Below are 26,284 nucleotides of genomic sequence, written 5' to 3'. Positions count from 1 at the left end.
TTTTCAGCTGCTGAGGAACTCCAATCAGGGACTTCTTTGCCTCCCAGGCCAACAGCAAGTTCACCTAATACTGCTACAGAGGCCGTCTTGGTGTCCTGTCCCGGGGCGATACTCTAGTTTCTTTGCTGGTCTGATCAGTTCAATTATGCCTTTCCTTCCCTACTGCTCCTACCGTGAGTCCTGCACAAGGTCAGGTGGGAGAGAGTGACAGTCATTCTGATTGTCCCCTTCTGGCCTCAACAATTCTGGTTTCTTCTGCTTCTCAGCATGTCAGTGTGCTCCCCACTACAACCTCTCCCGGAACTAGTCATGGAACAGGGCAGATGGATCCGGCACCCCAATCTCTAGACTCTTCACCTCAGAGCTTTTGGATGGGCATCTTTATTAAAGTGGGAATGCTTATTGGCAGTGCAGGGCATTCTCTTGAGCAGCTGGAAGGAGTCCATGAGATGCTCCTGTGTGGCCAAGTGGAAGCATTTCACTTCTTGTTCTCAAATCAGGAGCCTTGTCCCTAAAAATGTGTACATCTCTCTTTTTCTGGACTATTTCTTCTCTCTGAAGGCATCTAGCCTTGCTCTCAGCTCCATCAAGTGCTGCTATCAGTGCTTTCCACCCTCCATTTGAGGGGCACACTATCTACTCATCCATTGACTTCCAGGTTTTGGAAAGGTCTCCTATGAATCTATCCTCCTGTTCAGTCCATCGCTCCCCAGTGAGACCTCAGCCTTATCCTAATGATATTGACAAAGTCACCCTTTGAACCTATGGCCTCATGCTCTCTCTCTTCACTCCATGAAGGTTGCCTTCCTGGTGGCTATCACTTCTGCAAGATGGGTGGGCAAACTGGGGGTCATGATGGCTGATCGCTCCTTTACCACTTTTCACAAAGACAAGGTTTCCTTACACTTGCACCCCAAGTTCCTGCCTAAGGTTGTCCCTTGTTTCCATATCAACCAACCTATACATTTACCCACCTGTAGCGAGGTGGTGGGATACCCCACAGCCCCGCTGAGGGACGAACCTCCCCTACCACCACCGTGGGCGGAGCCACTGGGTCCTGCGCCCGCCCCTCAGAGGTCACGGCGCAGACCCGGAAGTATAAAAGCTCACCTGCAGAGCTCAGTCGAGGCCCAGCCACCGAAGGGGCCAGACATCTGCGGCTGCTGCCAGCCGGAGCTCACACCTGGCCAGCCGAGCCTGCCCCGCGCTCGCTTCCCCGAGGAGGACTGGCCGAGCCTTTCCCGTGCATGCTACCCCGAGGAAGACTGGCCGAGCCTGCCCCGCGCCAGCTACCCCGAGGAGGACTGGCTGGGACCACCCCGCTCCAGCTACCCCGAGGAAGAACTGAGCCTGCCTCTTGCCCGCTACCCCGAGGAACCGCTGAGCCTACCGTCGGCTACTTACCCGCAGGAGCCGATGGTGTTCGAGACCATCGGTGACACTACGCCGACTCAGGTACCTTACGAAGGGGAGTGCGGAAGTAGCCTGGGGCAGCCGATCCCCGTCTGGATGCAGCACTGCCAGAGCTAATGTCAGTGTGTTGCAGCCAGGATCCCCACTGACAGCAGCGAGTTTCTGCCGCTGCTAGGACCACGGGCTGGGACGCAGTGGAGTGAGTGGGAGGGCCTGTGTCCCCTCTGCCACCCAACTCTTGGGTGGCAGACTCACCCTCTCCCGGGCCTGAGGAGGCCAAAGCCTAGCATTATTGCTGCCCAGCCTTGCCTGAGGGCCTGAGCATTCCGACTCAGTGTTTGTTGCCCCGCCCTGACCTAGGGCTGGCTTTAAGACTATTACTATTACTGCTCAGCACTGCCTGAGGACCTGAGCATTCCGACTCAGTGTTTGTTGCCCCTGGACTTAAGACTATTGCTGCTCAGCCCTGCCTGAGGGCCTGAGCCTTCTGACTCAGCGTTTTTACCCCACCCTGACCTAGGGCCGGGCTTAAGACTATTTGTAGCGAGGCGGTGGGATACCCCACAGCCCCGCTGAGGGACGAACCGTGGCCGAGCCGCACTACACCACCTTCTTTCCAAAGCCTTATGCTTCAGTGGAGGAACAACACCTTCACTCCCTCGACATCCCCAAGGTCCTGGCCTTCTACCTGCAGAGGACAAAACCATTCAGGAAGCCCCCTAGGCTGTTTATTACTGTAACTGAATGCATTAAGGGACAAATGATTTCTGCTCAGAGGATCTCTAAGTGGGTTTTGCGGTGCATTATGCTCTGCCACCAGTTATCAGGCCTGTCTCCATTGCGTGGGATACGGGCCCATTCCACATGAGCTCAAGCATCAACTGCAGCTGTGCTTCATGATGTGCCCCTTATGGACATCTGTAGGGCAGCCATGTGGAGTTCAGTACATACCTTCTCTTCCCATTACACCCTGGTGCGGGACTCTTCTGTGGATGCCTCCTTTGGTGCAGCCATCCTCCTCTCCCTGGTTCCATCGTCATCATCCTCACACCCTCCTCCTGCCTAAGATACTGCTTGTTAATCACCCTCAGTGGAATACCATAGGGACTGTCACGCAAAGAAGAAGAGGAGGTGACTTACCTGTAAGTGGTGGTTCTTTGAGATGTGTGGCCCCTATCTGTATTCCAGTCCTGCCCTCTTTCCCCTCTGCTGCGGATTTGATTGATTTGTGGTGGAGAAGGAGCTATGGACACGGTCAGTCTGCGTCGCTCTTTATCACGTCAGAGGAAACCAAGGGCACATATGTGGAAATGGCCACTCCTACTTTTTAAAGCTCCTGCTCTGGGCACATGCGCAGAACCCTCAGTGGAATACAGGTAGGGTATTCCATGCATCTCAAAGAGCCTTCAGTTACAGATAGGCAACCTCCTCTTATCACTCCCAGATTCCTGCACTGAGCAATGGACCACACTCCCTGACAGGGCTGACCACGGGGCCAGGCGCCCTGACCATGTCCGTGCAGTGCTCTGATCACGGGGCCAGGCGTCCTGGCCACGTCCGTGCGGCCCTCTGATCATGGGGCCCGGCGCCCTGGCCATGTCTGTGTGGCGCTCTGATCACGGGGCCAGGCCCATGGTCAGAACGCTGTGACTGCGGGGCCAGGTGCCTTGCGCACAGTCTAGAGTCACTCCCAAGGGGAGTTTTCCCCACTGGCCTCTGCATCCTGGCGACCTGATGCAGGAGCTCCCCAAAGTGGGATTAAAGAACTGAAGGCTAATGGTTTTGCTGGCCTCTCCCTGGATGCTGGGCTCTGACATCTCTGGAGAAGGGCTTAACTGTCAGTCTCTCCTGGCAGCAAGGAGCAAGGACCAACCCCCGTGGAGAAGAAGAAGAAAGGGAAAAGGAAAAACGAGATCCCAGTGGAGAGTTTGGAATTGGATCAAGGCCTCCTGAGCCCATCTCTGCAGAGCCCTGAGGAGTCTGCCGAGTCAGCCGACAGCCAGGTATGTGCAGGGCCGTGGCCTCAGTGGGTTCAGCTGGCTATAGTCTGTTGTGTATCCTGGGGTTCTAACACAGCTCTGACTTCCTACAGCTGATTTCTTACATCTGGGTGCCTATGCATTGCGCTCGGAGCTCTGTGCATCCAGGTAGCAGTTGGTCAGTGGATAGCCGTCTCGGCCAGGTTTGCGGCTGGTAATGTGAGGGTTAATGCCAGCACGCAGCCCTTGCACATCCCCTCTGACCCCTTGCTCCCCAGCTCAGTGGGACGGGAGAGCCTTGCTCCTCAGACCAGCGGGAGGGTGTGCTGAGCACAGCATGGGCAGCACCCCCCACGCTGTGGAGCCCTGCTGGTCTCTGGCGGCAGTGCTACAAGCGGCCTCCTACATGCATGGGGGTGGGAGTGTCATATTGAGAACCTCCCTCCACAGTCCAGCAGTGGCACAGCTCTCCATTGGGGTCCCCTAAGAGATGGCCCATGTAATTTGGACAGGGGATTTCCCATCCCCCAGCATCCTTTAGCCCTGGCCTGTGTTCGGTGCTCCCCCACCACCTCTGAGCCCTGGCCTGCGTTCAGTGCTCCCCCCAGCCTGAGCCCTGGCCTGCGTTCGGTGCTCCTCCCAGCCTGAGCCCTGGCCTGCGTTCGGTGCTCCCCCACCACCTCTGAGCCCTGGCCCACGTTCGGTGCTCCTCCAAGCCTGAGCCCTGGCCTGCGTTCGGTGCTCCCCCACCACCTCTGAGCCCTGGCCCGCGTTCGGTGCTCCTCCCAGCCTGAGCCCTGGCCCGCGTTCGGTGCTCCTCCCAGCCTGAGCCCTGGCCCGCGTTCGGTGCTCCTCCCAGCCTGAGCCCTGGCCCGCGTTCGGTGCTCCTCCCAGCCTGAGCCCTGGCCCGCGTTCGGTGCTCCTCCCAGCCTGAGCCCTGGCCCGCGTTCGGTGCTCCTCCCAGCCTGAGCCCTGGCCAGTGTTCGGTGCTCCTCCCAGCCTGAGCCCTGGCCCGCGTTCGGTGCTCCTCCCAGCCTGAGCCCTGGCCCGCATTCGGTGCTCCTCCCAGCCTGAGCCCTGGCCTGCATTCGGTGCTCCCCCACCACCTCTGAGCCCTGGCCTGCGTTTGGTGCTCCTCCCAGCCTGAGCCCTGGCCTGCGTTCGGTGCTCCTCCCAGCCTGAGCCCTGGCCTGCGTTCGGTGCTCCTCCCAGCCTGAGCCCTGGCCTGCGTTCGGTGCTCCTCCCAGCCTGAGCCCTGGCTTGCGTTCGGTGCTCCCCCCAGCCTGAGCCCTGGCCTGCGCTCGGTGCTCCCCCACCACCTCTGAGCCCTGGCCTGCGTTTGGTGCTCCCCCCAGCCTGAGCCCTGGCCTGCGTTCGGTGCTCCTCCCAGCCTGAGCCCTGGCCTGCGTTCGGTGCTCCTCCCAGCCTGAGCCCTGGCCTGCGTTCGGTGCTCCCCCCAGCCTGAGCCCTGGCCTGCGCTCGGTGCTCCCCCACCACCTCTGAGCCCTGGCCTGCGTTTGGTGCTCCCCCCAGCCTGAGCCCTGGCCTGCGTTCGGTGCTCCCCCACCACCTCTGAGCCCTGGCCTGCGTTCGGTGCTCCCCCCAGCCTGAGCCCTGGCCTGCGTTCGGTGCTCCCCGAGCCTGAGCCCTGGCCTGCGTTCGGTGCTCCCCCACCACCTCTGAGCCCTGGCCTGCCTTCGGTGCTCCCCCCAGCCTGAGCCCTGGCCTGCCTTCGGTGCTCCCCCCAGCCTGAGCCCTGGCCTGCCTTCGGTGCTCCCCCCAGCCTGAGCCCTGGCCTGCGTTCGGTGCTCCCCCACCACCTCTGAGCCTGGCTAGAAAAGCATGTGGCATAAACCAATCCTGAGAGGTGCCAGGCTCCCTCAGTGCCCTGGGCTTCCAAGGATTGAGGTCCCTGGGCACCTACCAGGATGAACCCGAAATGGATGCACCTGAACCCCAGGGCTGGAATGCTGGGTGCAAACACCATGGTCCATGTTGGGGGTTCACAGGGAGTGTGTGAGCAGCTGTGTGTTTTGGCCTGGGGAGGGGGGATCTGATATCTGGTAGTTCCCTGTGTGAGAGCCAAGAGACATGGAGACGGAAATCACTGTGAGAATAGCTGTGCACTCTGTCAGTGTCTGCTGCGTAAGGCACCGTTGTCCCACAGGCCTGGGTGGGGATGGGATTCTCCCAGGTGTGGCTGGTGTGTCTCTCCTCCTGCATCTTCCCCATCTCTGTGAGTCCCCGTGGCCATGGAGCGGGAGAGGTGGTGTTGTCCACCAGCCCTCTGACTGCCTGTGTTGTCTACCGCACAGAAGCGCCGCTCGGGACGCCAGGTGAAGCGGAGGAAATACAACGAGGACCTGGATTTCAAAGTGGTGGATGACGATGGCGAGACAATAGCAGTGCTGGGAGCTGGGCGAGCCTCTGCGCTCTCCGCGTCCACACTGGCATGGCAGGCAGAGGTACGGGAGGGCCCAGTAGCCCGTCTTGCACCAGCCCTCCCTGTAGAGAGGGGGTGGGGCTCTGCTGGATTGGGGGAGGGGCACAGATGGGATGCTGGCTGTGTATTGAAAGCAAACAGGAGCGTGTGGGACCGAGGGAGAGCCGGCTGCGTGGGGCAGTGCATGTGCCTAGGAGGATGAGTGAGAGCTTCCCAGAGCATCATCCAGCTGCGCTCAGCATGGCTCCTTGCAGAGCGTGCATAGGGCTCTCAGGAAGTGAAGCGTTCAACCTCAGCACCAACTGGCGCTGAGAAATGGGAAGGACCATCCAGAGCCCCAGCATGTCGGCCTGCCAGGTCAGCAAGGGCCTGTTCCCAGCCCATGGTCTGGGGCCTGAGCTCCTTTTGTTTCTGCAGGCCCTGCCCTGCCCCTTCTCTGGGAGACTGTTCCCAGGGAAGGCTGTCTTCCTGACCCTCCCAGCTCTGCCCCTGGCACCACACTCAGTGATCCCCTCCCTCGTTGGCATTAATGCCCTTGGGGTGTCTGTGGGCTGCTGCCATGTCCCTCCTTCCTCATCCCCAGCCACACTAAGCTGTCAGGATTGAGGGCTTGGAGATTAGTGTCTCCTGCCTGCTGGTATCTTTGACCCCTCTCCATTTTCTTGGCATCTCTGGCAATGAAGTGCCTTGTGTGGGGGATGTGATCACAGCCCATCCATGCGGCACGGGGTAGCTGCTTCCCTGCTCCAGGGTATGGGGTCTGTCTGCGGCCCAGCGCTGTGCTTGCCATCTTTGTAGCCTCATCACCTTGTGTCTGGCACGCTGCCCACTCACTATGAGTCCTGAGGCATTTCAGATGTGCCTGTCTCCACGCTGTCTCGGTGCCCATGTCTCTACTCTCTCCAGGCCCCTCTGTGTCAGTGTTCTGTCCTGGCTGACGCTAACAGCTTCTCCTGGCCGAGTCTCTGTTGTGCGTGTCAAGCGTTGGCTGCTTGTTCCCTGCTCCTTAGCGAAGCTGTTCAATATTGATTACAGCCTTTCTTTGTACTGTTGTCAGGTGCCCCTTAGTCAGCTCTCAGCCAAGCTTCCACGTGAATATTAGTCATCTCCTTTACTGAGCTGTTCGAGGCGACCCTGCTCCTCTTCTCAGGGGAGATGTGCGGCCCTTCCTCTCTGTTGCTGATTCACCTTTGGCCACTGACACAGGCCTGTGATCCTAGCCTGGCCCATGGAAATGATATTGCAAGTGAGATTTCCTGAGAGACCCTGGCAAATCCAAATGGGAAAGGGAAGTGGCTTTGGCAGGCCCGAGCTCCTGGTGCCCATTGGTCCCACCTGGCATCTGCTTCCCTCTGAGCAGGGCAAATGTGGCCTGACCCCAACACACCGCGGAGAAAACCCCACTCTGGGTGGGTTGCTGTGTGCAAAGGCTCAAAGCCTCCAGCTCCCCTGCGGCATTATGCCAGCAGGTCCAGCGAGTTGCGGCCACTGGGGCTGGCTTCATTTGTTTCTCCATCTGACATCCAGCATTTTAGAAGTGACCATGGCAACTGTGGCTAGGGAAACCCACTGGCACCTTGGCCCTTCCCAGGATAGGAACAAAACCCACCCACAAGGTTCTTACAACACCCGTGTGCAGGCAATGGGCATGGCTGCACCCTATGGTGCCCCCAGGGATGGAGATGGGGAGTTTGTGAGTGGCACAGATAGTGATGAAGCCAGCCCCGGTGTGGGGCTCACCCCCATGTAGCTGGACGCGTCTGTGTGGAGCTCACCGTGGCGTAGCTGGGCACCCCTGTGTGGGGCTCACCCCAGTGTAGCTGGGCACCCCTGTGTGGGGCTCACCCCGGTGTAGCTGGGTGCCCCTGTGTGGGGCTCACCCCGGTGTAGCTGGGCATCCCTGTGTGGGGCTCACCCCGGTGTAGCTGAGTGCGCCTGTGTGGGGCTCACCCCGGGGTAGCTGGGCGCCCCTGTGTGGGGCTCACCCCGGGGTAGCTGGGCGCCCCTGTGTGGGGCTCACCCCGGTGTAGGTGGGCACCCCTGTGTGGAGCTCACCCTGGTGTAGGTGGGCACCCCTGTGTGGAGCTCACCCTGGTGTAGCTGGGCGTCCCTGTGTGGAACTCATCCCGGTGTAGCTGGGCATCCCTGTGTGGGGCTCACCCCGGTGTAGTTGGGTGCCCCACCTGCCCTGCTCTCAGGAGCCTGTGGCCTTTATTTCCACACTCTCCCTCAAGCCCCTCCCTTGGCTGTCTGCTTCTGCACTTGCTCCAGCCTTGCTGCAGAGCACAAGCCCCTTTCCATGGAGAGAGGGAGTCATGCCCTGCCCTGGGACACTCTGCCTCAGTGATACTGCAGGGTGGGAGAGGACATGTATCGTGCCTGTGCAGCCTTGGTGTCCCCTGGGTGCCTCCCGTTGTGCGTGTGCTGGGTGCTGCTGGCTCCCTCGTGCCCCCGGGAGAGGCTGGAGCTGGTGCACCAACAGGGCAGACGATGGCCCTGAGGCTCTGTCCAGCCCCCAGTGCAGAGCACCTTCCCGTCCCTGGCCTGCTGGTGCCATTGCCTGCGTGTGTCTGGCCAGGAGTGGATAGCACCTTGGCGCTGGGCATTGCTGGGGCTCAGGCAGGGCCTGGGCAGCCTCAACTGAGTGCCACCAGGAGGAGCCAGGGTGCCAGGATGATGCATCCCCTCTCCTGGTCCCAAATGCAGCCCTGAAAATCGCAGCCCCATCCAGGGGCCCCTGAAGCAGCTCCTGGCCTGGCTGAAGAGCAGTTGGTGGTACTGCTCTCGTCCCCCTGACCTGCGACCGTGAAGAACATTTCTGGGGGTGCCCCTCCCCATTGTTTGCCAGCTCCAGGCTCCCACACTGCTGTGAGCCCAGAGGGAGGAAGGGGAGGGGGGTGGTCAGTGAGCTCTGTGTGACAGGGATGCGGGTGCTACCAGGCCAGGGTATTGACTCTGCTTTCCCTTCGGTGCCCTCAGGAGCCCCCTGAGGATGATGCCAACATCATTGAGAAGATCCTCTCCTCCAGACTGGTGCAGAAGGAGGTGAGTGTCCCTCCTCTCCTGTGTCTAGACAGGGGAGGCACCTGGGCACAGCTTTGGCATACTGACATGGCCCTGTGGCCACCTCGCCGGGGGCTGAGGCAGTGTGATGTCACACCTTTTGGAGTTGGACATCCCCAAGGAAGAGGCATAGCCCATTGACCAGGAGTCCCCATTCCTGCTGCCCCCGTGAGCATCTGCTCTGGGCTCTCTCAGGATACAGTGGGCATGATGAGAGGAGGGCTCTGACTGGCTGACTATGGCCATTGCTGGGCCTGGGTGAGGCCAGCAGAGGAGCCTCACAGCAGAGCATGTCCATGAAGGGCAGAGATGGGAGTTGGATTGTGGGGGTGGGACACGGTGCGTGCAGAGGGGTCTAGCAGAGCCTGCACGTCCCAAAGTGTCTTCAGTGCCAGCTGTGTGCAACATCTACTGGATCCCACACTTCTGAGGGACATGTGGATGGGGCTAACGTGCCCACCCGGCCTCGGGCAGAGGAGGGCTGTCATCCATCAGTCAGGCAGTGAGCCAAGCCGGGTGGGGGCCTGGGTCCAGTGAGCTATTGGCACGTGGCTGCCCTTTGCAGAAGCATATTCTGGGGCAGCGCATGGAGGAAGTTCTGTCCCTGTGTTACCTTCCTGGCCCTCTAGGGCCGCTGAAACCTTGAGTTAGAGCTGGGGCAGCACTCGTCACCTTCCTGAGCCTCATGCTGCTCAGCTCCCCTCTTTGCTGTCTCCTGTGCTCCGGTTCTGCCTACAGCTCACACACAGGCCAGAAGAGCGAAGTCGGAGCCCTGACCAGGGGAGAGGTCCCTGGCCCTGCACCCCTTCCCTGCGCTGGCTGGTGCTAACCCGCTCACTCTTGGTTTCAGGTTCACCCAGGCGGCCTGGCCTATGAGATGGAGGAATTCTACGTCAAGTACAGGAACTTGTACGTGCCACGTTTATGTTCTGTATTGGCACATGTGCTGTGTGCAGAGCTGTGTGTGTGCTTGTGTGTGTGCAGGTGCTGTGTGGAGCAGTGTATGCATGTGCATGCACGTGGTGTGCACAGAGATGTGTGTGTGCACACGCTGTGTGCAGATGTGCACATGCTCTTGGTGTGTGGAGAGAGATGTGCGCACGCGCTGTGTGCAGAGGTGTGTGGACACATGTTCAGAGAGGTGGGTGTGGGTGTACACTGGGTGCAGAGTGTGTAGAGCGCGTGTTATGTGCAGAGGTGTGTGCTCCCAGGCACTGTGTGTAGAGGTGTGTGTGCATGTGCATGCCTCATGCTGCTCCCCTCGCACTAGCATCCACCTTGCTGGGATGGCTGCCAGCTTGCTGCAAACCCAGCCCGTGCTAGCTCTGGCTAGGTGCTTGGAACCTCTCCCCCGGGCTTCCCTCTGAGCCCATGCCCCTGGCAGGGTGTTAGGAACAGGCCGTCACTGCCACTGCAGCCCTGATCCTTGGCCGTGGAGCTCAGTCTCGGCTGTACCGGAGCCGTTTGTGTCCCCGGCCTCTGGCCTTGTGTTACAAACCAGGGGTCAGTGCAGTGGGGGGGGGGGGGGGTCACTGAGGGCTCCTTCTACGCTGGGAGCGGGGTGGGATCGTAACTCACCAGGCTTTCATGTTTGGTTGCCTGTTGTTCCACAGCTCCTACCTGCACTGCAAGTGGGCGACGCTGGAAGAGCTGGAGAAGGACCCCAGGATCTCTCAGAAGATAAAGCGCTTTCGGAACAAGCAGGCCCAGATGAAGCACATCTTCACGGAGGTGAGGCCATGGTTGGGTGGCTGGCACTTCTATCTCCTCTCTGGAGAGCTGGGCCAGTCGAACTGGCAGGGTGCTGCCCGTGAGCCCTGGCTGGGCGCTGCCGCCTGCTGTGCTCTCTGCCTAGCTGTCCCCAATTACAGTGCAGGAGCTGCAGCTTGACCACTGGCTCAGCCCAACCTGCCCCAGCTCTGTTCTGAGTGATGCATCACCTGGAGCAGGCACAGTGGCCAGCCGGAGGTGGCCAGGCAGCCTCTAGCCTAGTCCTGGGGCTGGCTGCCGGCTCCAGCCCAGTGCCAGCGGGGTGAAGGGGAGACTGGATGGGCTCTGCTCCTCAGCTCAGCAGGAGCCTCAAAGCAGCCCAGGCACACGGGGAGCAGGCCTGGGGGAGAGGTATTCAGCAGTGCCTGTGGGGCCAATGACACCCTCCACAGTGCCAGACATGACGCAAGCTGTCAGCCCTGCTGCTCGCAACCCACCATGGCTCTGGGGGATCACACTGACAGTCCATGTTTGTCTAAGGAAAGATGTAGGGCTCAGGCCAGCATTCGTCCACATTTGCGCTAACCCAACCTGCTGTGGCTTCCCCCTGGCATGGGCACCTCGTGCCTCAATTAGCAGGTCATGGTCACGTTGATCGGGGGTGTATGGCGCCATCTTGCCAAGGCAGTGTGCAGTGGGGCAGTGTGAGCAGGGATCTGTGGCATCATTGTGTCAGGGCAGTGTGAGCAGGGGCATGCAGCACGTGCCAGGGCAGTGGGGCAGTATGAGCAGGGGTGTATGGCGCCATCTTGCCAAGGCAGTGTGCAGTGGGGCAGTGTGAGCAGGGGTGTATGGCACCATCGTGCCAGGGCAGCGTACAGTGAGGCAGTATGAGCAGCGGTGTGTGGCATCATTGTGCCAGGGCAGTGTGCAGTGGGACAGTATGAGCAGGGGTGTATGGCATCGTTGTGCCAGGGCAGTGTGTAGTGGGGCAATGTGAGCAGGGGTGTATGGCATCGTGCCAGGGCAGTGTGCAGTGGGGCAGTGTGAGCAGGGGTGTATGGCATCGTGCCAGGACAGTGTGTAGCGGGGCAGTGTGAGCAGGGGCATGCGGCACGTACCAGGGCAGTGGTGCAGTTTGAGCAGGGATGTGTGGCACCATCATGCCAGGGCAGTGTGCAGTGGGGCAGTGTGAGCAGGGGTGTATGGCACCATCGTGCCAGGACAGTGTGTATAGTGGGACAGTGTGAGCAGGGTTGTATGGCACCATCGTGCCAGGACAGTGTGTAGTGGGGCAGTGTGAGCCGAGGCGTATGGCATTGTTGTGCCAGGGCAGTATGTAGTGGGGCAGGGGATGTATAACATGGGGCGGCATCTGCATCTGGACTCCTCTTGCAGCCCATGATGTATCTCTGCTGCAGGAGTGGGGGCAGTGTGGCTCCGTGGAGAGCCCTCTGGCATTACGCACTCATCTGTGCAATGTGCCTGTTCATGGCATGGGTGAGCGAGGTCTCCTGGGGCAGGGATGTTGCAGGGAGAGAGGAGCCATAAACACCCAGGCCCTGCTGGGCTGCTCCCTCCCCCTCCGCGTTGTGAGCAGATTGGAAGCCATTTTCTAGCATTCACCATTTGCTCCAGAGATATTTGCCTGGCGAGTGTAAATCAGACTCGAGGAAATGGCCATGTCTTTGTAAGCTCTCAGGGGCTCCGACTCCCAGCCCTTGCCCAGTGTGCAGACGCAGCGTCCCTACTGGAGAGCATCGGGCACCTAACCCCAGACAGGGTGCAAGCCATGCTCTGCCTCGGCCTCTCAGCTGCACAGCAAGGAAACCGATCTCCTTCCCCTCCTCCCCACCCCCCGAGCCTGCCAGAGTGGTGGTGACACCTCTGCAGCTTGCTCCTGCCAGGAAGGGTGGAGGGACCAGGGGAGGTGAGGGCCCCTACAACCTGGTGCCAGGCCCAGGGCTGTTGGCTGTGTTGAGCTGGCAGAGGAGAGTCAGGAGAGGCTGTGTCTGACAGATGACCCAGGTTGCTGAGGTTCGCCAGGACAGGGAGTGGTGTGCCAGGCTGCTCGTTGGCGGGAGCCCTTGGATGCACTAGCACACAGGGCCAGGCCCTGAGTTAGCTTGTGCCCTGGGTGTGAGCTCCTCACTATCTGAGCTCAGGCAGACATTCCTTCCTATCAGCGCAGCACAGAGCCTGCATCCTCATGCGTTCTAGGGCAGCAAGGAGCCTGCCCTCCTGACACCTCCTTGGGCTCCCTGGAAGCAGATGCTGGGGCCAGCTCTGATATGTGCTCCCTGCACTGCGGAGCCCTGGGACCATGTCCCTTGCACCCTCGCCTGCTCAGCCCAGGAGGCAAACTGAATGTGTCGCTCTCTCTCCTCTCGCTGTACCAGCCTGATGAGGATTTGTTCAATCCAGACTACGTGGAGGTGGATCGGATCCTGGAGGTGGCTCACACGAAGGACTCTGACACTGGGGAGGTGAGTGTCACCCCTGGCATGCAGCTGCTCCTCATCTGGAAGCAGGGGGAGCAAGGCGCAGTGAGGAGGGCAGAGGCTGTGCCCAGGGAGAGCTCAGTGGAAGTGCCATGGGGAGGCAAGTTTATTTGCCTGTTTATGGGACCTGCTGGGAGCTCTGGCTTACAGGAGCACTCGTTCCAGTGTATTTATCCCCAAGTACTACTCAGCACGCCAGGCTGACTCAGCAAACCCAGAGGGGAGAAGTGCTGGGAGCAGGGGGCTAGAAATGCAGAGACTTCCTGAGGCTGGTGCTGAGTCCCTGCCTGATCCTTCAGCTCCCTAGCCTGTAGAGAATGGTGTGTTGTGTTCCTTGTCGGCTGGCATCTGGGGCCTGGGGAGACCTTGAACTCTGAGGGCCCCGCCCATGCAGAGGGATAATTGGGCCGAGTTTTGATTGAGCAGAGGTCTGGATCTGCACATCCCTGCATGGCCTGCGTGGTGCATGCTAATGGTATATGTGTGCTGGGGGCTTACACCCCGTGGGGCAAGAGAGGGTGTGGCCCCTGGGCCTCACCTTCCAGAGCCTGTCCCCCTCCCTGATCCCGAAGCACCTCTCCTTGCGCTACAGGAGGTGACCCACTACCTGGTCAAGTGGTGCTCGCTGCCGTACGAGGAGAGCACCTGGGAGCTGGAAGAAGATGTTGACCCTGGAAAAATCAAAGAGTTCGAGTCCTTGCTGATCCCACCAGAGATCAAACATGTGGTAAAGCACCCCTCGGCTTCTCTGTGATGCAGGGAGAGGGTGGCCTGTTAGCACCAGTGCTGGTTCAGTGCTTCTGATGCCCCTCGATCCTGGCCTGCCACTCCTGCAGTTCCGATCCTGAGACCCCTCCACAGTGCTACTGATGCCCCTCAGTCCTGACTTGCAGCTCCCTGCAGTTCTGATCCTGAGCCCCCTCCACAGTGCTACCGATGCCCCTCAGTCCTGACCTGCAGCTCCCTGCAGTTCTGATCCTGAGACCCAGATCCCCCGCATCCCCCACATTAGAGGTGGGGAAAATCAGTTGCTGGGATGTAGGGGCTGAGGCCTTGCTGCTGATCAGCTGATGCTTGCTAATAATTTTGAAACCTCTTTCCCAAGTTTTCCCTTTTCAGCCTGAGCCCAGCATTGTCCCTTGTCCCAAGTTTGTGACTACACCTCGCTGAGCACTAGCCTGTTCCTCTCCGTGGGTCATGCTCTCTGCTCTCCCTCCTAGGAGCGCCCCGCTTCCGAGTTCTGGAAGAAACTGGAGAAATCACGGGACTATAAGAATAGCAACCAGCTGCGGGAGTACCAGCTGGAGGGGATGAACTGGCTGCTCTTTAACTGGTACAACAGGTGAGCAGGGGCTGGAGCAGGCACCACCACAAGGAGACTGCTAGCGTTTCACACATCAATGGCCGTGGGGAGTGTTGTGCTGTTGGAGGGGAAGGGTGCTTCCTGAAGCAGATGCATGAGCTATGCTTGAGGAATTCTGCGCAAAAACATTAGCAATTCTGTGCACAATATTCTAAAATTCTGCATATTTTATTTGTCAAAATAATACTATATAAGCATGCCAGTTTCAATTATTTTGGTAATTTATTTCAGAATACCTGTCAGCAAGTATGTCTGTAACCATATGGACAACAAAAAAATATTCAGGAAATGTGTTTTGACAAATAGATTCCTTACTAGGCACATTAATACAGAACTCTGAGTAATAATTCCTTTACACTACAATACAGAAACATATTTCCTGCACCCTTCAGAAACAGTGCAAAGGTTTGGGGGAGCTGGGGTAACAGAGGAGCTGAGAGAGAGGGAAGTAATTGCTGGGCAGGCACCTGGGAGTGAGCCTGGAGGATTGTTGGGTGTGGGTGGGAGGGTATGGGGACAGGAGGAGGGATTGTTAGGGAGCCTCCCCCATGCAGACCCTGGCTGACTTTTAGCCTTTCTCATTCAGTCAGGGACATCTGCCCCTCCTCCCATCCACCCCTGCACCCCCAGTCAGCCACCCCTTCCCCCATCCCTGCATCTCCCTCCCCATGTGTTCTTGTACCCACATCCAGCCACCCCATTCAGCCACCCTTCCCCTCCTGTTTCCAAGTGTCCCTGCACCCTCAGCCACGCCTCCTCTGTCCCCATGTGTCTCTATACCCCAACTCAGTCACCGCTCCCCCCCCCGTGTGGCCCTGCACCCCCACTCCCATCAGCCCCTGGCTCAATGCTATCACCCCACTAGCTCTTGTGCCCCACCCATCTATGCCCCTCACTAGCCGTTCTGAACCCCAGTCTGTATGACGCCCTCAGCAGCCCCATGTGTCCTGCTATGGCTGCTCCCCATATCCCATTCCTCCTCATCTGGCTCCGCAGACAGGACGCTGTGAGGAAGGCAGTCCTCCCCCTCCCTCTCCATGGTAGCTGGCTGCTCTGGCCTTGAGTTAGCTGCCCTCTTTTCTGGTGCCACAGCAGCCCGTTGTGGGTGAAAGGTGTAATTGCAGTGCCTCCCTGATAGAATCTATTTTCTGTGAGGAAAAAAAAATCTGCAGGGAACATAAATTCTGCATGGGCACAGTGGTGCAGAATTCCCCCAGGAGTAATGGGCTCACCACTCCCATGGGCTGATGAGTCACTGCTCCCCCTGCTGTCAGGGTACATGTCAGCAGCAACTAATACAGCTTTGTTCTTTGTAATTTTACCTTTATGATTGTTTAATACCAATGAAGTCGACTCCTCCCAAACGGCATGAAGTGTGTACTGGGTGCTGGTACGTTTCTGGGGCTGGTGAGGCCTCAGGAGAATGAAGACTCCACTGGGTGTCCCTCGGGTAGTTGGTTGGTTGGTGCTGGCCGTACTGGTGTGCCCCTCCCAATGGCAGGGACATAGATGCCCTTACGAGACAGAAATGTGCACAGTGCTGTGCACTGACCCATGCATAAAGAGCTGGAGCAGATGGACATGGAGACGGTGAGGCCTTTGCATGCACAGTAGCCTGATTTGTGTGTGCACCCACAGCAGTTGTGTGAGCATTTTCCCACTGACATGGGACCTTGGGCCTGTAATTTGCAGATATTTGGGAGGCCGGCCCTGGACCACTTTTAATGTGAGCATCACATAGTGCTTTAGAGGCCCTGAGTTCCCCCTCTGAGCCCCCCCCGGTAAGCAAGTCTGTCTGCAGCGCTCCCAGGCTCAGAGAGGTGGCATGACCTGCCCAAGGTGACAAGGCAGGCAGTGTCAGTGCTATGGGTTCCCCAACATGCTGTGTACATAAGAACGGCTGTACTGGGTCAGACCAAAGGTCCATCTAGCCCAGTGTCCTGTCTTCCGACAGTGGCCAACGCCAGGTGCTCAGAGGGAATGAACACAACAGGTAATCATCGAGTGATCCATTCTCTGTTGCCCATTCCCAGCTTCTGGCCAACAGAGACTAGGGACACCATCCCTGCCCATCCTGCTAATAGCCATTGATGGATCTATCCTCCATGAATTTATTTAGTTCTTTTTTTAACCCTGTTATAGTCTTGGCCTTCACAATATCCTCTGGCAAGGAGTTCCACAGGTTGACTGTGCCTTGTGTGAAGAAAGACTTCCTTTTGTTTGTTTTAAACCTGCTGCCCATTAAATGTGTCCCCAGGCGTAATGTGTCCCCACGTGTGTTGTGCTGCATCCACAGGAAGAACTGCATCCTAGCGGATGAGATGGGCTTGGGGAAGACGATCCAGTCGATCACCTTCCTTTCTGAGATCTTCCTGATGGACATTCATGGTCCCTTCCTCATCATCGCACCACTCTCCACCATCACCAACTGGGAGCGGGAGTTCCGCACCTGGACGGAGATGAATGCCATCGTGTACCACGGCAGCCAGATCAGCAGGCAGATGATCCAACAGTACGAGATGGTGTACAGGGATGCGCAGGTGCCTGCCGCTCTCAGCTCCCCATGGCCCACTGACCCTCGGATCTCTCCATCTTGGCCACTGCTATTGTGGCTCCCAGGATGGATACTGTGATGGGTTCTCCCTAGGGTACCTGGAACTGGGGTACCACTGAGCCCTTTGACTCACCAGCCTGGGCTCCCTCTCACACTGTGCTGCTATGACAAGCTGCTCCCAGTCCTACACTCCCACCAGCATTTGCACAGGCAGGGACATACCCAGCTGCAGTTACATGCAGGCTGACCAGTCACTGCATGAAACAACAATAGAGAGGCTGCAGCCAACCTCCAGCCCCCCAGCCTAGGACCCCAGAGCTGTACCGTACTACCCTGATTGAAACCCCGACCAAATTGAATTTATTACTCAGTTTGCCTCTCCCTCAATGTGGAGAGAAATAAGCACAATACGCTTGTGTTAAACCAAGATGAGATTTTCCCCAGACACTTCAAAGACACTGGTTTAGATTAAAACATAAAAGCAAGTTTATTAGCTACAAAAACATAGATTTTAAGTGATTATAAGATCAAAGCAGATTACCTAGTAAATAAACAAAACCGCAAACTAAGCCTAAAATACTAGATTGATTGGATACAAATTAGCAATCTCTCACCCTGGCTGCTGATACAAGCAGTTCATCAGGTTTCCATACACAGGCTAGAAACCATTTTAGCCTGGGACCAATGCTTCCCGCAGTCCAGTCTTTGTTCCTTAGGTGCTTCCAGGAGTGTCCTTGTGTGGGTATTGAGGCTCCTAGGTGATCTCACACCCCACCTTATATAGCTTTAACTTATGGCGGGAACCCTTTGTTCCATAATCCCACTGATGGAAAAATAAGGTACCCAAAATGGAGATCAGTGTCATGTGGTCTGGTCACATGCCCTTGCTGAGCCATAGCTGCCATTACTTACAGGCTGTCTGGAGCGTTCTCAGGAAGGCTTCTCAGGTGAGGGATAAGCTTCTCCTAAGGCCTAGTGTTTCCCCTGATGGCCCATTACCTTGAATAGGCCCTTCCCAGCCAGCTGTCTAGACTGGAAGCATCTTGCCTATAGATGAGGTCCCTCAGGTGTAACTGCATTTGAAATACAGATACATAGTGAACATTCATAACTTTAGATACAAAAATGAAATATGCACACAAATAAGATGATCATATTCAGCAAATCCTAACTTTTCCTTACACACCTCACATGACTCATCTTGTACAGGATGAATATGGGGTGTAGTGTCACAGATCCCCTGGGGTCACCCTTGCAGCCTGGCTCCCTGCCTAGCTCTGCATCACGAGGAATGTTGTTCATGAAGTGACTGGCCTGGGTGTGGCCAACGCGCGGGGCTGCCCTAGCTGCGGGGAAGGTGCTCTTGAACCAAGACATGCCCTGCTCATGCAGGAGGGTGGGAATGCCACGGGTCCCTTCCCCTGCTGAGAATGGGCTCGCCCCCTCCATGGCAGGAGCCTGCTTTTCTGATTCTGGAAAGCGGCAGGTCAGAGGGCCCCCATCTGTGTGGGATGTGGTGTGTTGGGAAGGCACCTGGTCTGTGGGGCGTGGAGGGCTGATGGACACCCAGTCTGAGGGATGTGGGGGGCACCCAGCCTGTGGGGTGCAGAGTGTTAGGAGCACCCAATTTCTACGGGGCACAGAGTGCCAGAGAGGCACTCAGCCCAAGGGACACGGTGGGCCAGGGGGCCCCAGCCTCAGGGATTCAGTGAGCCAGGGGGCACCCAATCAGTGAGGTGCAGAGGGCCTGGGGGGCACCCAGCCTGAGGGACGCGGTGGACTGGGGAGCGCCCAGCCTGAGGATGCGGTGGGCAGGGGGCACCCAGCCTGAGGGATGCGGTGGGCCGGGGCACCCAATCTGTGAGGCGCAGAGGGCCTGGGGGGCACCCAGCCTGAGGGATGCGGTGGACTGGGGGGCATCGAATCTGTGAGGTGCAGAGGGCCAGGGGGGCACCCAGCCTGAGCGATGCGGTGAGCTCGGAGGGGGGACCTACTGCTGAAGAATGAAGCGGCGGTGGTAGAGCTGCCACCGAAGTGCTCCGATCACGGCATTTATTTATTTTTTCACCACTTGGGGCGGCAAAAACACTGGAGCTGGTCCTGGTGGTGAGCTGGGGGGATGCAGTGAGCTGGGGGGGGCACCCAATCTTGAGGCACAGAGGGCCAGGTGGCGCCCAGCCTGCAGGTTTGGAGTGTCAAGAGCACCCAGTCTGAGGGGTATGGAGGCACCAGTCTGTGGGATACAGACCCTTTAGGAGCTTCCTGCACTTGCAGGGAGGGGCCCTGAGAGGCCTGGCTGGATGCGCACTGCAGCCTGCTGCGTGAGGGGAGATGGTCTCGGGGGGTCTGCAGGCAGAGCAAGTTTCTAAAGTGCATGTGAGGTACGGCCTGTCAGGACCCCTGTGCAGCCCTGCCCCAGTGTCCCTAAGGACGTCTTCCCAAGGACAGCACTTCCGGCTGCATCACCCTCTGGCTGCTGGAGCCCCTCAGCTTGCCAGTCCCCCCGCTGGCTCTGCGCAAGGCCTATGGCTGGCATTGCAGGGTCACTGTGGCCTGGGATGGCAGTGCCTTCCCTTTGCACAGATACATTAGAGCACACTCTCTGAAATGCCTCTCTGATGAAGCCCCTGGCTCTCCAGAGAGCTGCCGCAGATCAGGGCTGGGCTGCCCAATAGCTGTGTCCAGCCGGCCTGCCTGTCTGGGGTGTCCCACTGCCTGGCATGAGTAAAGCACTGCCTGGCTTGTGTCTCCTTAGGGTAACCCTCTTCCAGGGATCTTCAAATTCCATGTGGTGATCACCACCTTCGAGATGATCCTGGCCGACTGCCCCGAGCTGAAGAAGATACAGTGGCGCTGCGTGGTCATTGACGAGGCCCATCGGCTGAAGAACAGGAACTGCAAGCTGCTGGAGGGACTGAAGCTCATGGCTCTGGTAAGAACTGGCTGCTCACGAGAGTGTAGAGCGGGCTGGACTCAGCCACATCTTAGTGCTGTTCCTGCACAGCCAGGGCTGGGCTGTGAAGGGAAACAAGCCCTCCCCGTCAACTGGTATGGCTGTCCTTGGGAAGATGCCCTCAGCCTTTGCACCCTGCGCTGTAATTTCCCCAGTTCAGGCTGTGGGGCCTGGTTGGTGCTCGGCTGGGGCCCTCCAGGGCAGCGTCAGATGCTGCTGACCCAGCGTGAGGTGGTGCTGAAAGGACATTAGCAGAGGGGTTCTGACCACTTGTGCTCATTACAAAGCTTGTGGCCCCATTCACTAGAGCAGGGACATCAACCTCTGTTCCTGGCCAGACCACCTTGGCTAATTATGTCCCCTGCACTTCTCCAGCACTCCCTGCCCCATCTGTCCTGCAGTGGTACTGTGTTCTGCACACAGGCGGCTCTAGGCATTTCACCGTCCCAAGCACGACGGGCAGGCTGCGTTCGGCGGCTTGCCTGAGGGAGGTCCAGAAGCCGCAGGACCAGCGGACCTCCCGCAGGCAAGCTGCCGAAGGCACCCTGCCTGCCGCCCCCACGGCTCCGGCAGAGTGCCCCCCAGGTGTGCTGGGGCCTGGAGCCACCCCTGTCTGCGCAGCTGCTATGTTCCACCCTAGATGCAGCTGCTTTCCAGTGATGGATGGCACAAAGACGGTGTATTAGCAATGGTAAATAAAGGGCTCTGGGATAAAAGGTGCCCTAGAAACAAGCTCTTTTCTTGGTATTCGGTGACTCCGACTCTCTCGTGCCCCATGATGGGGGGGGGGAGTTGCCCACACAGCCGCCCTGCGGGTGTGGGCAGTACAAGGCTAATGGGACTCTGCCTTTCAAACTGGCCCCGCTCCTGCGCTCAGCTTTTTGCACGATGCCCTTGGAAAGCTGCAGCCTCCCAGCACCCCCGGCTTTCGTCCGTTCTCTCAACTGGCAGCTCTTGGAGCTGCTCCCCACGTGAGGAGCGACCTGGGGATAAATGTGAGCATTTAATGCAGTGCCCGGGGAGCAGCATGAGCTCACCTCAAGCTCATGCTGGGTGTAATCGACTGTCTATTGCCCACCCAAGGTCAGGGGTGCCATTTCCCTCCAGAGAGGCTGGCCCCATTGGGCTCACTTACTCCAGGCCCCTGCTCGGCCAGTGCCTCCTGTTACAGGAACAAGTACAGGCAGTGACTGCTAACAGCCCTGCTCTGCTCTGCCCCAGCAGAGACATGGGGCCCGCCAGCAGGTCGCTACTGTCAGCCCCCTTTTATTGGGTGCGGGGGGGCAATGCAGAGCCCAGAGCAGTGCTGAGACTTGCCAGCAGTGGAGTCAGGAATAGAACCCGGAGTTCTGCCTCCCAGGCTACTGATCTTACTGCTGGGCCATGGCCCTTCTTGTGGGGGCCCAGGCCTGGCCCAGCAGCACTCAGGAGAGCTCCTCCCCAGAGAGAACAGGCAGCGCAGCCAGGGGCAGTGTGAGCTTTCCATGTGCTGCTGGTGCTGAGCTACCGCAGCCCTGCTCTGGCACCACTCAGGCCTTGGCATCCCTGCTGATCCTGTGACTCAGAGTCTAGTCAGGGCTGGACTGAGACTTTCCAGTGCATGGCCATTGTGTCTTGACCAAGGATGGTGTGGGGGCCTGCTGACCTGGAGCAGATCGGTACCAGGACCCTGGGCCAGCATTGGCCCTTCAGACCCTTGGGGTTTGCAGTCAGCTTCATCGCTACCCTGGCCTCCTGCCCCAGGAGCGAAGTCATAGCAAGGGCAAGTTAGTGTCCCTGGGGTGATCCTGCCAGCCCCTTTGAACCCTTTGCTCTGGCTCCGGCTGCACGAGCACTGCCCCCCAGCACTGAAGCCCTGGCCCTGCTCTACTCAGGAACACAAGGTGCTGCTGACCGGGACCCCCCTGCAGAACTCAGTGGAGGAGCTCTTCAGCCTACTGAACTTCCTGGAACCCCAGCAGTTCCCCTCGGAGACGGCGTTCCTGGAGGAGTTCGGGGACCTGAAGACAGAGGAGCAGGTACCAGCAGGGCCCAGGGGTGAGGCTCAGGGGCTGGCAGGGTCCAGGGCTGTGGGGGTGGGGCCCTGGGGGTGGGGCCCAGGAGCTGCAGAGGCGGGGTCCAGCTCACCTGGGCCCCAGTCCAGAAACACAGTTAAGCATGCACAGTTAAGCATGCAAGTAAGGCTCCTCCTCGCTGCAAGCTAAGACTCTGCCTGAGAGCACCCTGGGCCTAGCCCTGGAGACAGGGCCGGCTCTGCCGGGGGCGAGCAAAGCTCTAGAGAAGGAAGCTGCTTGGGAAACAGAAAATGGAGATGGGCTTGAGCCATGGCCCTGGCCGGAGGAGGCTAACACCTCTCACTGCTATTTAGGTCCCCACCTTGGGCCTGTCTGCACACATTCCCAGCCCCCCCACAGCCCCCCCATGCGCCCGGCACCTCCACAGCCCCCCCACGCGCCAGGCACCCCCCCCCATGCACCAGCACCTCCACGGACCCCCCACGCACCCAGCACACCCACAGCCCCACCATGCGCCCTGCACCTCCACAGTCCCTCCATGTTCCCAGCATCCCCAGCCCCATGCGCCCAGTCAGCCCCCAGCCCCTGCGCATCCAGAGCCCCATGCACCCAGCACCTCCCGCCATTCCCTGCGTGCTGAGCATCCCCAGCCCCCACATGGCCAGCAGTTCCCAGCTGCCGTGTGCCCAGCCCCTCCAATCCCCACGCATCCAGCCCCCCTGCAGCCAGCACCCTGCATGCACTCACAGCCCCCGCATACCCAGCACCCCAACCCCCCAGATGCTCAGCAGATCTACAGTCCCCCGCATGCCTGGCACCCCTACCCCTGCTCGCCCAGCACCCCCAGGCTCTGCACGGCCAGCCCCCCTCTGGCCCCACATGCTCAGCATATCTCCAGCCCCTGCATGTCCAGCACCACCCCTGCGTGCTCTACATGCCCCCAGCCCCTGCACTTTCTGCATGTCCTGCCCGCACAGCTCTTTAGTCACCCACATGTACCCCACAGTCCCTATTCATGCATAGCATGCCCCCGCATGCTCACCAAAACCCTTGCATGCTTGGCACATGCACAGCACACACCCTAATGCACACACCGCACCCCCCATCTCCCTGCATGCTCACCCTCCCCAGTACTCTCTGCACATCTCCTATATTCTCTGTGCACACTCACCACCCCCCTGCATGTTCAGCACACTCACACCCCATGCATGCACAGCACACCCCTCTGCATCCAGTACGCACCCTGCATGTTCACTTGCACGGACCCTACGCATTCAGCGCACAACCTCTACATGCATGCACATCACCCTTGTGCACACATCCTTCCTGCTGGTCCCCATTCCCAAATGTAAAGATGCAAAGGGGACAGTTAAATCAGTGTGTCCGTGGCTCTGCTCTGTAAAAGCTGTGCCCTTTGGGGCAGGTTCTTGTCAGACGCAGTCAGCTGGTTCTGCACACCCCCTCTGGAATCCCTGGTGTTGGGTCCATCTGGAGGACTCTGCTGCTGCTCTTTGAGAGCCTGGGTGGAGCTTGCAGAGTCTGCCCCTCCTCACTGTGCAGCCCATGGAGCCACAGAACAAGCAGCATCCCTGTGGGACTGGAGCCCTGGACCTCCCTTCCGCTCACAACAGGCCCAGTTCAGAGCAGCTGCCTGCATTGTGCTAGCAACACTTTTTGTGCCCACAAGGGGAGGAATCGCACTGGGGCATACAGGGCAGGCTCACTTCAGGCAGGAGCTGGATATAAACTGGGTGCTCAGAGAGAGGCAATGAACTGTGCAGTGAGGGTTCACATGGGCCTCTGCTCAGCAGGCGTCTCTCAGACCACGTGCCCCTGGGAATGAGCTCTGCTCTGGGGAGGAAGCCAGGCTCACTGGCAGAAGTGTTTATGAACTCTGGGCACAAGGCCAGGTAGTCACACACCTGCCCTGGTGAAAGCAGTGGGGCTGCACAGGTGTAACCAAGGCTAGCTCTACCCAGCCCGGCTCTCAGACCCCAGTGCAGTTTGCAGGGCTGGCCGCTGGAGAAGTCCTCTTTCGGTGTTAGCAGAACAGGCTTGCCCTGGTGTCCCTGGGAGGCGATTAGTACAGAGCCCTCACACGCATGGTGGCTACCCCAGGAGGGCTCTGCAGTTGTCTTCACTGCCTGCCATGCATGAGGCAGGGAGGGACAGTGTGTCTGCGCTTGTCCTGGGCAGGTGAAGAAGCTGCAGTCAATCCTGAAGCCCATGATGCTGCGGAGGCTGAAGGATGATGTGGAGAAGAACCTGGCGCCGAAGCAGGAGACCATCATTGAGGTGGAGCTAACCAACATCCAGAAGAAATACTACCGGGCCATCCTAGAGAAGAACTTCTCCTTCCTGTCCAAGGGCGCCAACCAGCACAACATGCCCAACCTCATCAACACCATGATGGAGCTGCGCAAGTGCTGCAACCACCCCTATCTCATCAATGGTGAGCCGTGGGGCATGGGGCACTGGGACAGGACACACCAACATGCCCAACCTCATCAGCACCGTGAGCTGCGCCAGTGCTGCAGCCATCCTGCCTCATGGTGGTGAGGCGCTCCACCCAGGGCGGGTGCTTTTCAGCAGCTCCCATCCAGGGGCATTGAGTGAGGTGTAGTCATTACTCTCTGTAGTTCTGGACACTTACCAGCTTCCTAGACCATCTGGTTCGGGTGTCGGGCCTGGCCCTGGCAGCAGCTGGGGCCTGCTACCCCATAGTGTGTGACAGTGGAGAGCAAGGCTAGGGCAGCTGTGCCCAGGCAGCAAGGATGGCTGTGCCCGGGCAGGGCAGGCAGGCCACAGCTCTAGCCAGGGCTGATTTCCCCTCCTGCTTTGCAGGGGCGGAGGAGAAAATCCTGGAAGATTTCCGTAAGTCGCACAGCCCAGAGGCGCTGGACTTCCAGCTGCAGGCCATGATCCAGGCGGCTGGCAAGCTGGTGCTGATTGACAAGCTGCTGCCCAAGCTGATCGCCGGTGGGCACAAGGTGCTGATCTTCTCCCAGATGGTGCGCTGCCTGGACATCCTGGAGGACTATCTCATCCAGAGGCGGTCAGTACAGCCTGCGCTGCCTGGCACTCCCCCTGCCCTGCTGTGTGTGCCAGTCATCAGGCACGTGCCCTCTCGGCCCTCCCTGCCCACACAGAACGGGCTGGGTGACAAACTCAGGCTATGCCCTGGTGTGCAGTGCAGGTGAGCGTGGCCAGGCCCTGCTCTCAATACAGCACTGCCATCTGGGCTTGAGGGGCTCCAGCTGGCTGCAGCCAGGTCACAGCAGCTTTCCTCCTTCAATACATGCTGCTCACTTGGCCCTCAGCAGCCTCTTCTTCCTCACTCCATTCTCTACTCGCCCACCCTGGACTCTTGGCCTCTCCATGCAGCCCAGTCAGTTGGGGTTCCCCCTCTGTGCTTAGCCTGGCTGGGTGTGCAGGGCAGGGGTCACTGGGCTCTGGTTTGCTCCCAGCACTGCTGAGTCAGCACTCAGTCTGTCGCTGTGGGGCCTCTGCAATGCCTGCTCCCTACACTGCCCTGTGGCTGGAGCTCTGCTTAGCCTCCCAATGCACTGTGGGAACGTCAGCCATCTCAGGCTCTGGAGGCCTGGGCTCTAGTTCCTGGATCCTTACATTAGCGCTGCTTACCCACCCTGTGCCATGTTGTGTCACGCCCACTGCCAGTGAGCACTGAGGTCAGTTTGCAATGAGTGAGAGTCCCAAGCCGGGGAGCAGCTGAGCTGTGTTCAGTGCAGGCTGTGGAGAAAGGCCCCTGCACACCCCTGTGTGCTTCCCCCAGCACATATTAGAGCAGCCTCAAGACCCTGCCTGTGCCTGCTGTGCCAGAAAGGAGGTGACTCTTGTGGGAATATGTCTGCCTCTTGGGGCAGCTTCACGTGGGCTTTGTGCCCTCAGCGTGTGCGGAGTGGGGGTGGGGATGGGGGTGGATCTGGCCCCACCTATCCAATATTCCTCACTACCATCTACCCCAGTGGTGAGTGTGGAGGCCTGTTCTTACTGTGCAATGTCTTGCCTGGAGAACCCCCCTCAGTGCTGACTCCCCCAGAGATCTTAGAGCACAGTTTCTCAAACAGGGGACACCGCTTATGTAGGGAAACCTCCTGGCGGGCCGGTGTATTTACCTGCCCCATCCGCTGGTCCAGCCAATCGCTCCTCCAGGCCAATGGGAGCTGCTGGAAGCAGTGGCCAGTAAGTCCCTCGGCCCACACTGCTTCCCACAGCTCCCAATGGCCCAGAGCAGCAATCTGTGGCCAGTGGGGCTGCCGCTTCCCACAG

General features: G+C 58.9%; 1 protein-coding gene across 9 annotated transcripts in view; it reads left to right on the top strand.

Annotated features, from left to right (window-relative positions):
- CHD6 (chromodomain helicase DNA binding protein 6) overlaps positions 1-26,284 on the top strand; it is a 209,531-nt gene that overhangs the window by 106,908 nt on the left and 76,339 nt on the right. For 8 of the 9 annotated variants that reach the window (XM_030533541.1, XM_030533538.1, XM_030533537.1 and 5 more), the window contains 13 exons: positions 3,269-3,416; positions 5,708-5,857; positions 8,815-8,880; positions 9,749-9,807; positions 10,512-10,629; positions 13,008-13,094; positions 13,702-13,836; positions 14,330-14,451; positions 16,769-17,012; positions 19,782-19,958; positions 21,854-21,997; positions 24,191-24,446; positions 24,839-25,049. In XM_030533541.1, the coding sequence (XP_030389401.1) occupies positions 3,269-3,416; positions 5,708-5,857; positions 8,815-8,880; positions 9,749-9,807; positions 10,512-10,629; positions 13,008-13,094; positions 13,702-13,836; positions 14,330-14,451; positions 16,769-17,012; positions 19,782-19,958; positions 21,854-21,997; positions 24,191-24,446; positions 24,839-25,049 (1,917 nt within the window). Of the gene's footprint in view, positions 1-3,268; positions 3,417-5,707; positions 5,858-8,814; positions 8,881-9,748; positions 9,808-10,511; positions 10,630-13,007; positions 13,095-13,701; positions 13,837-14,329; positions 14,452-16,768; positions 17,013-19,781; positions 19,959-21,853; positions 21,998-24,190; positions 24,447-24,838; positions 25,050-26,284 lie in introns of those variants that run through there. The other variant, XM_030533543.1, reaches the window with a different exon arrangement.

The sequence above is a fragment of the Gopherus evgoodei genome, chromosome 14, assembly GCF_007399415.2.
Source record: "Gopherus evgoodei ecotype Sinaloan lineage chromosome 14, rGopEvg1_v1.p, whole genome shotgun sequence".
Classification (NCBI taxonomy): domain Eukaryota; kingdom Metazoa; phylum Chordata; order Testudines; family Testudinidae; genus Gopherus; species Gopherus evgoodei.
This window is presented reverse-complemented; position numbering and strand designations above follow the sequence as displayed.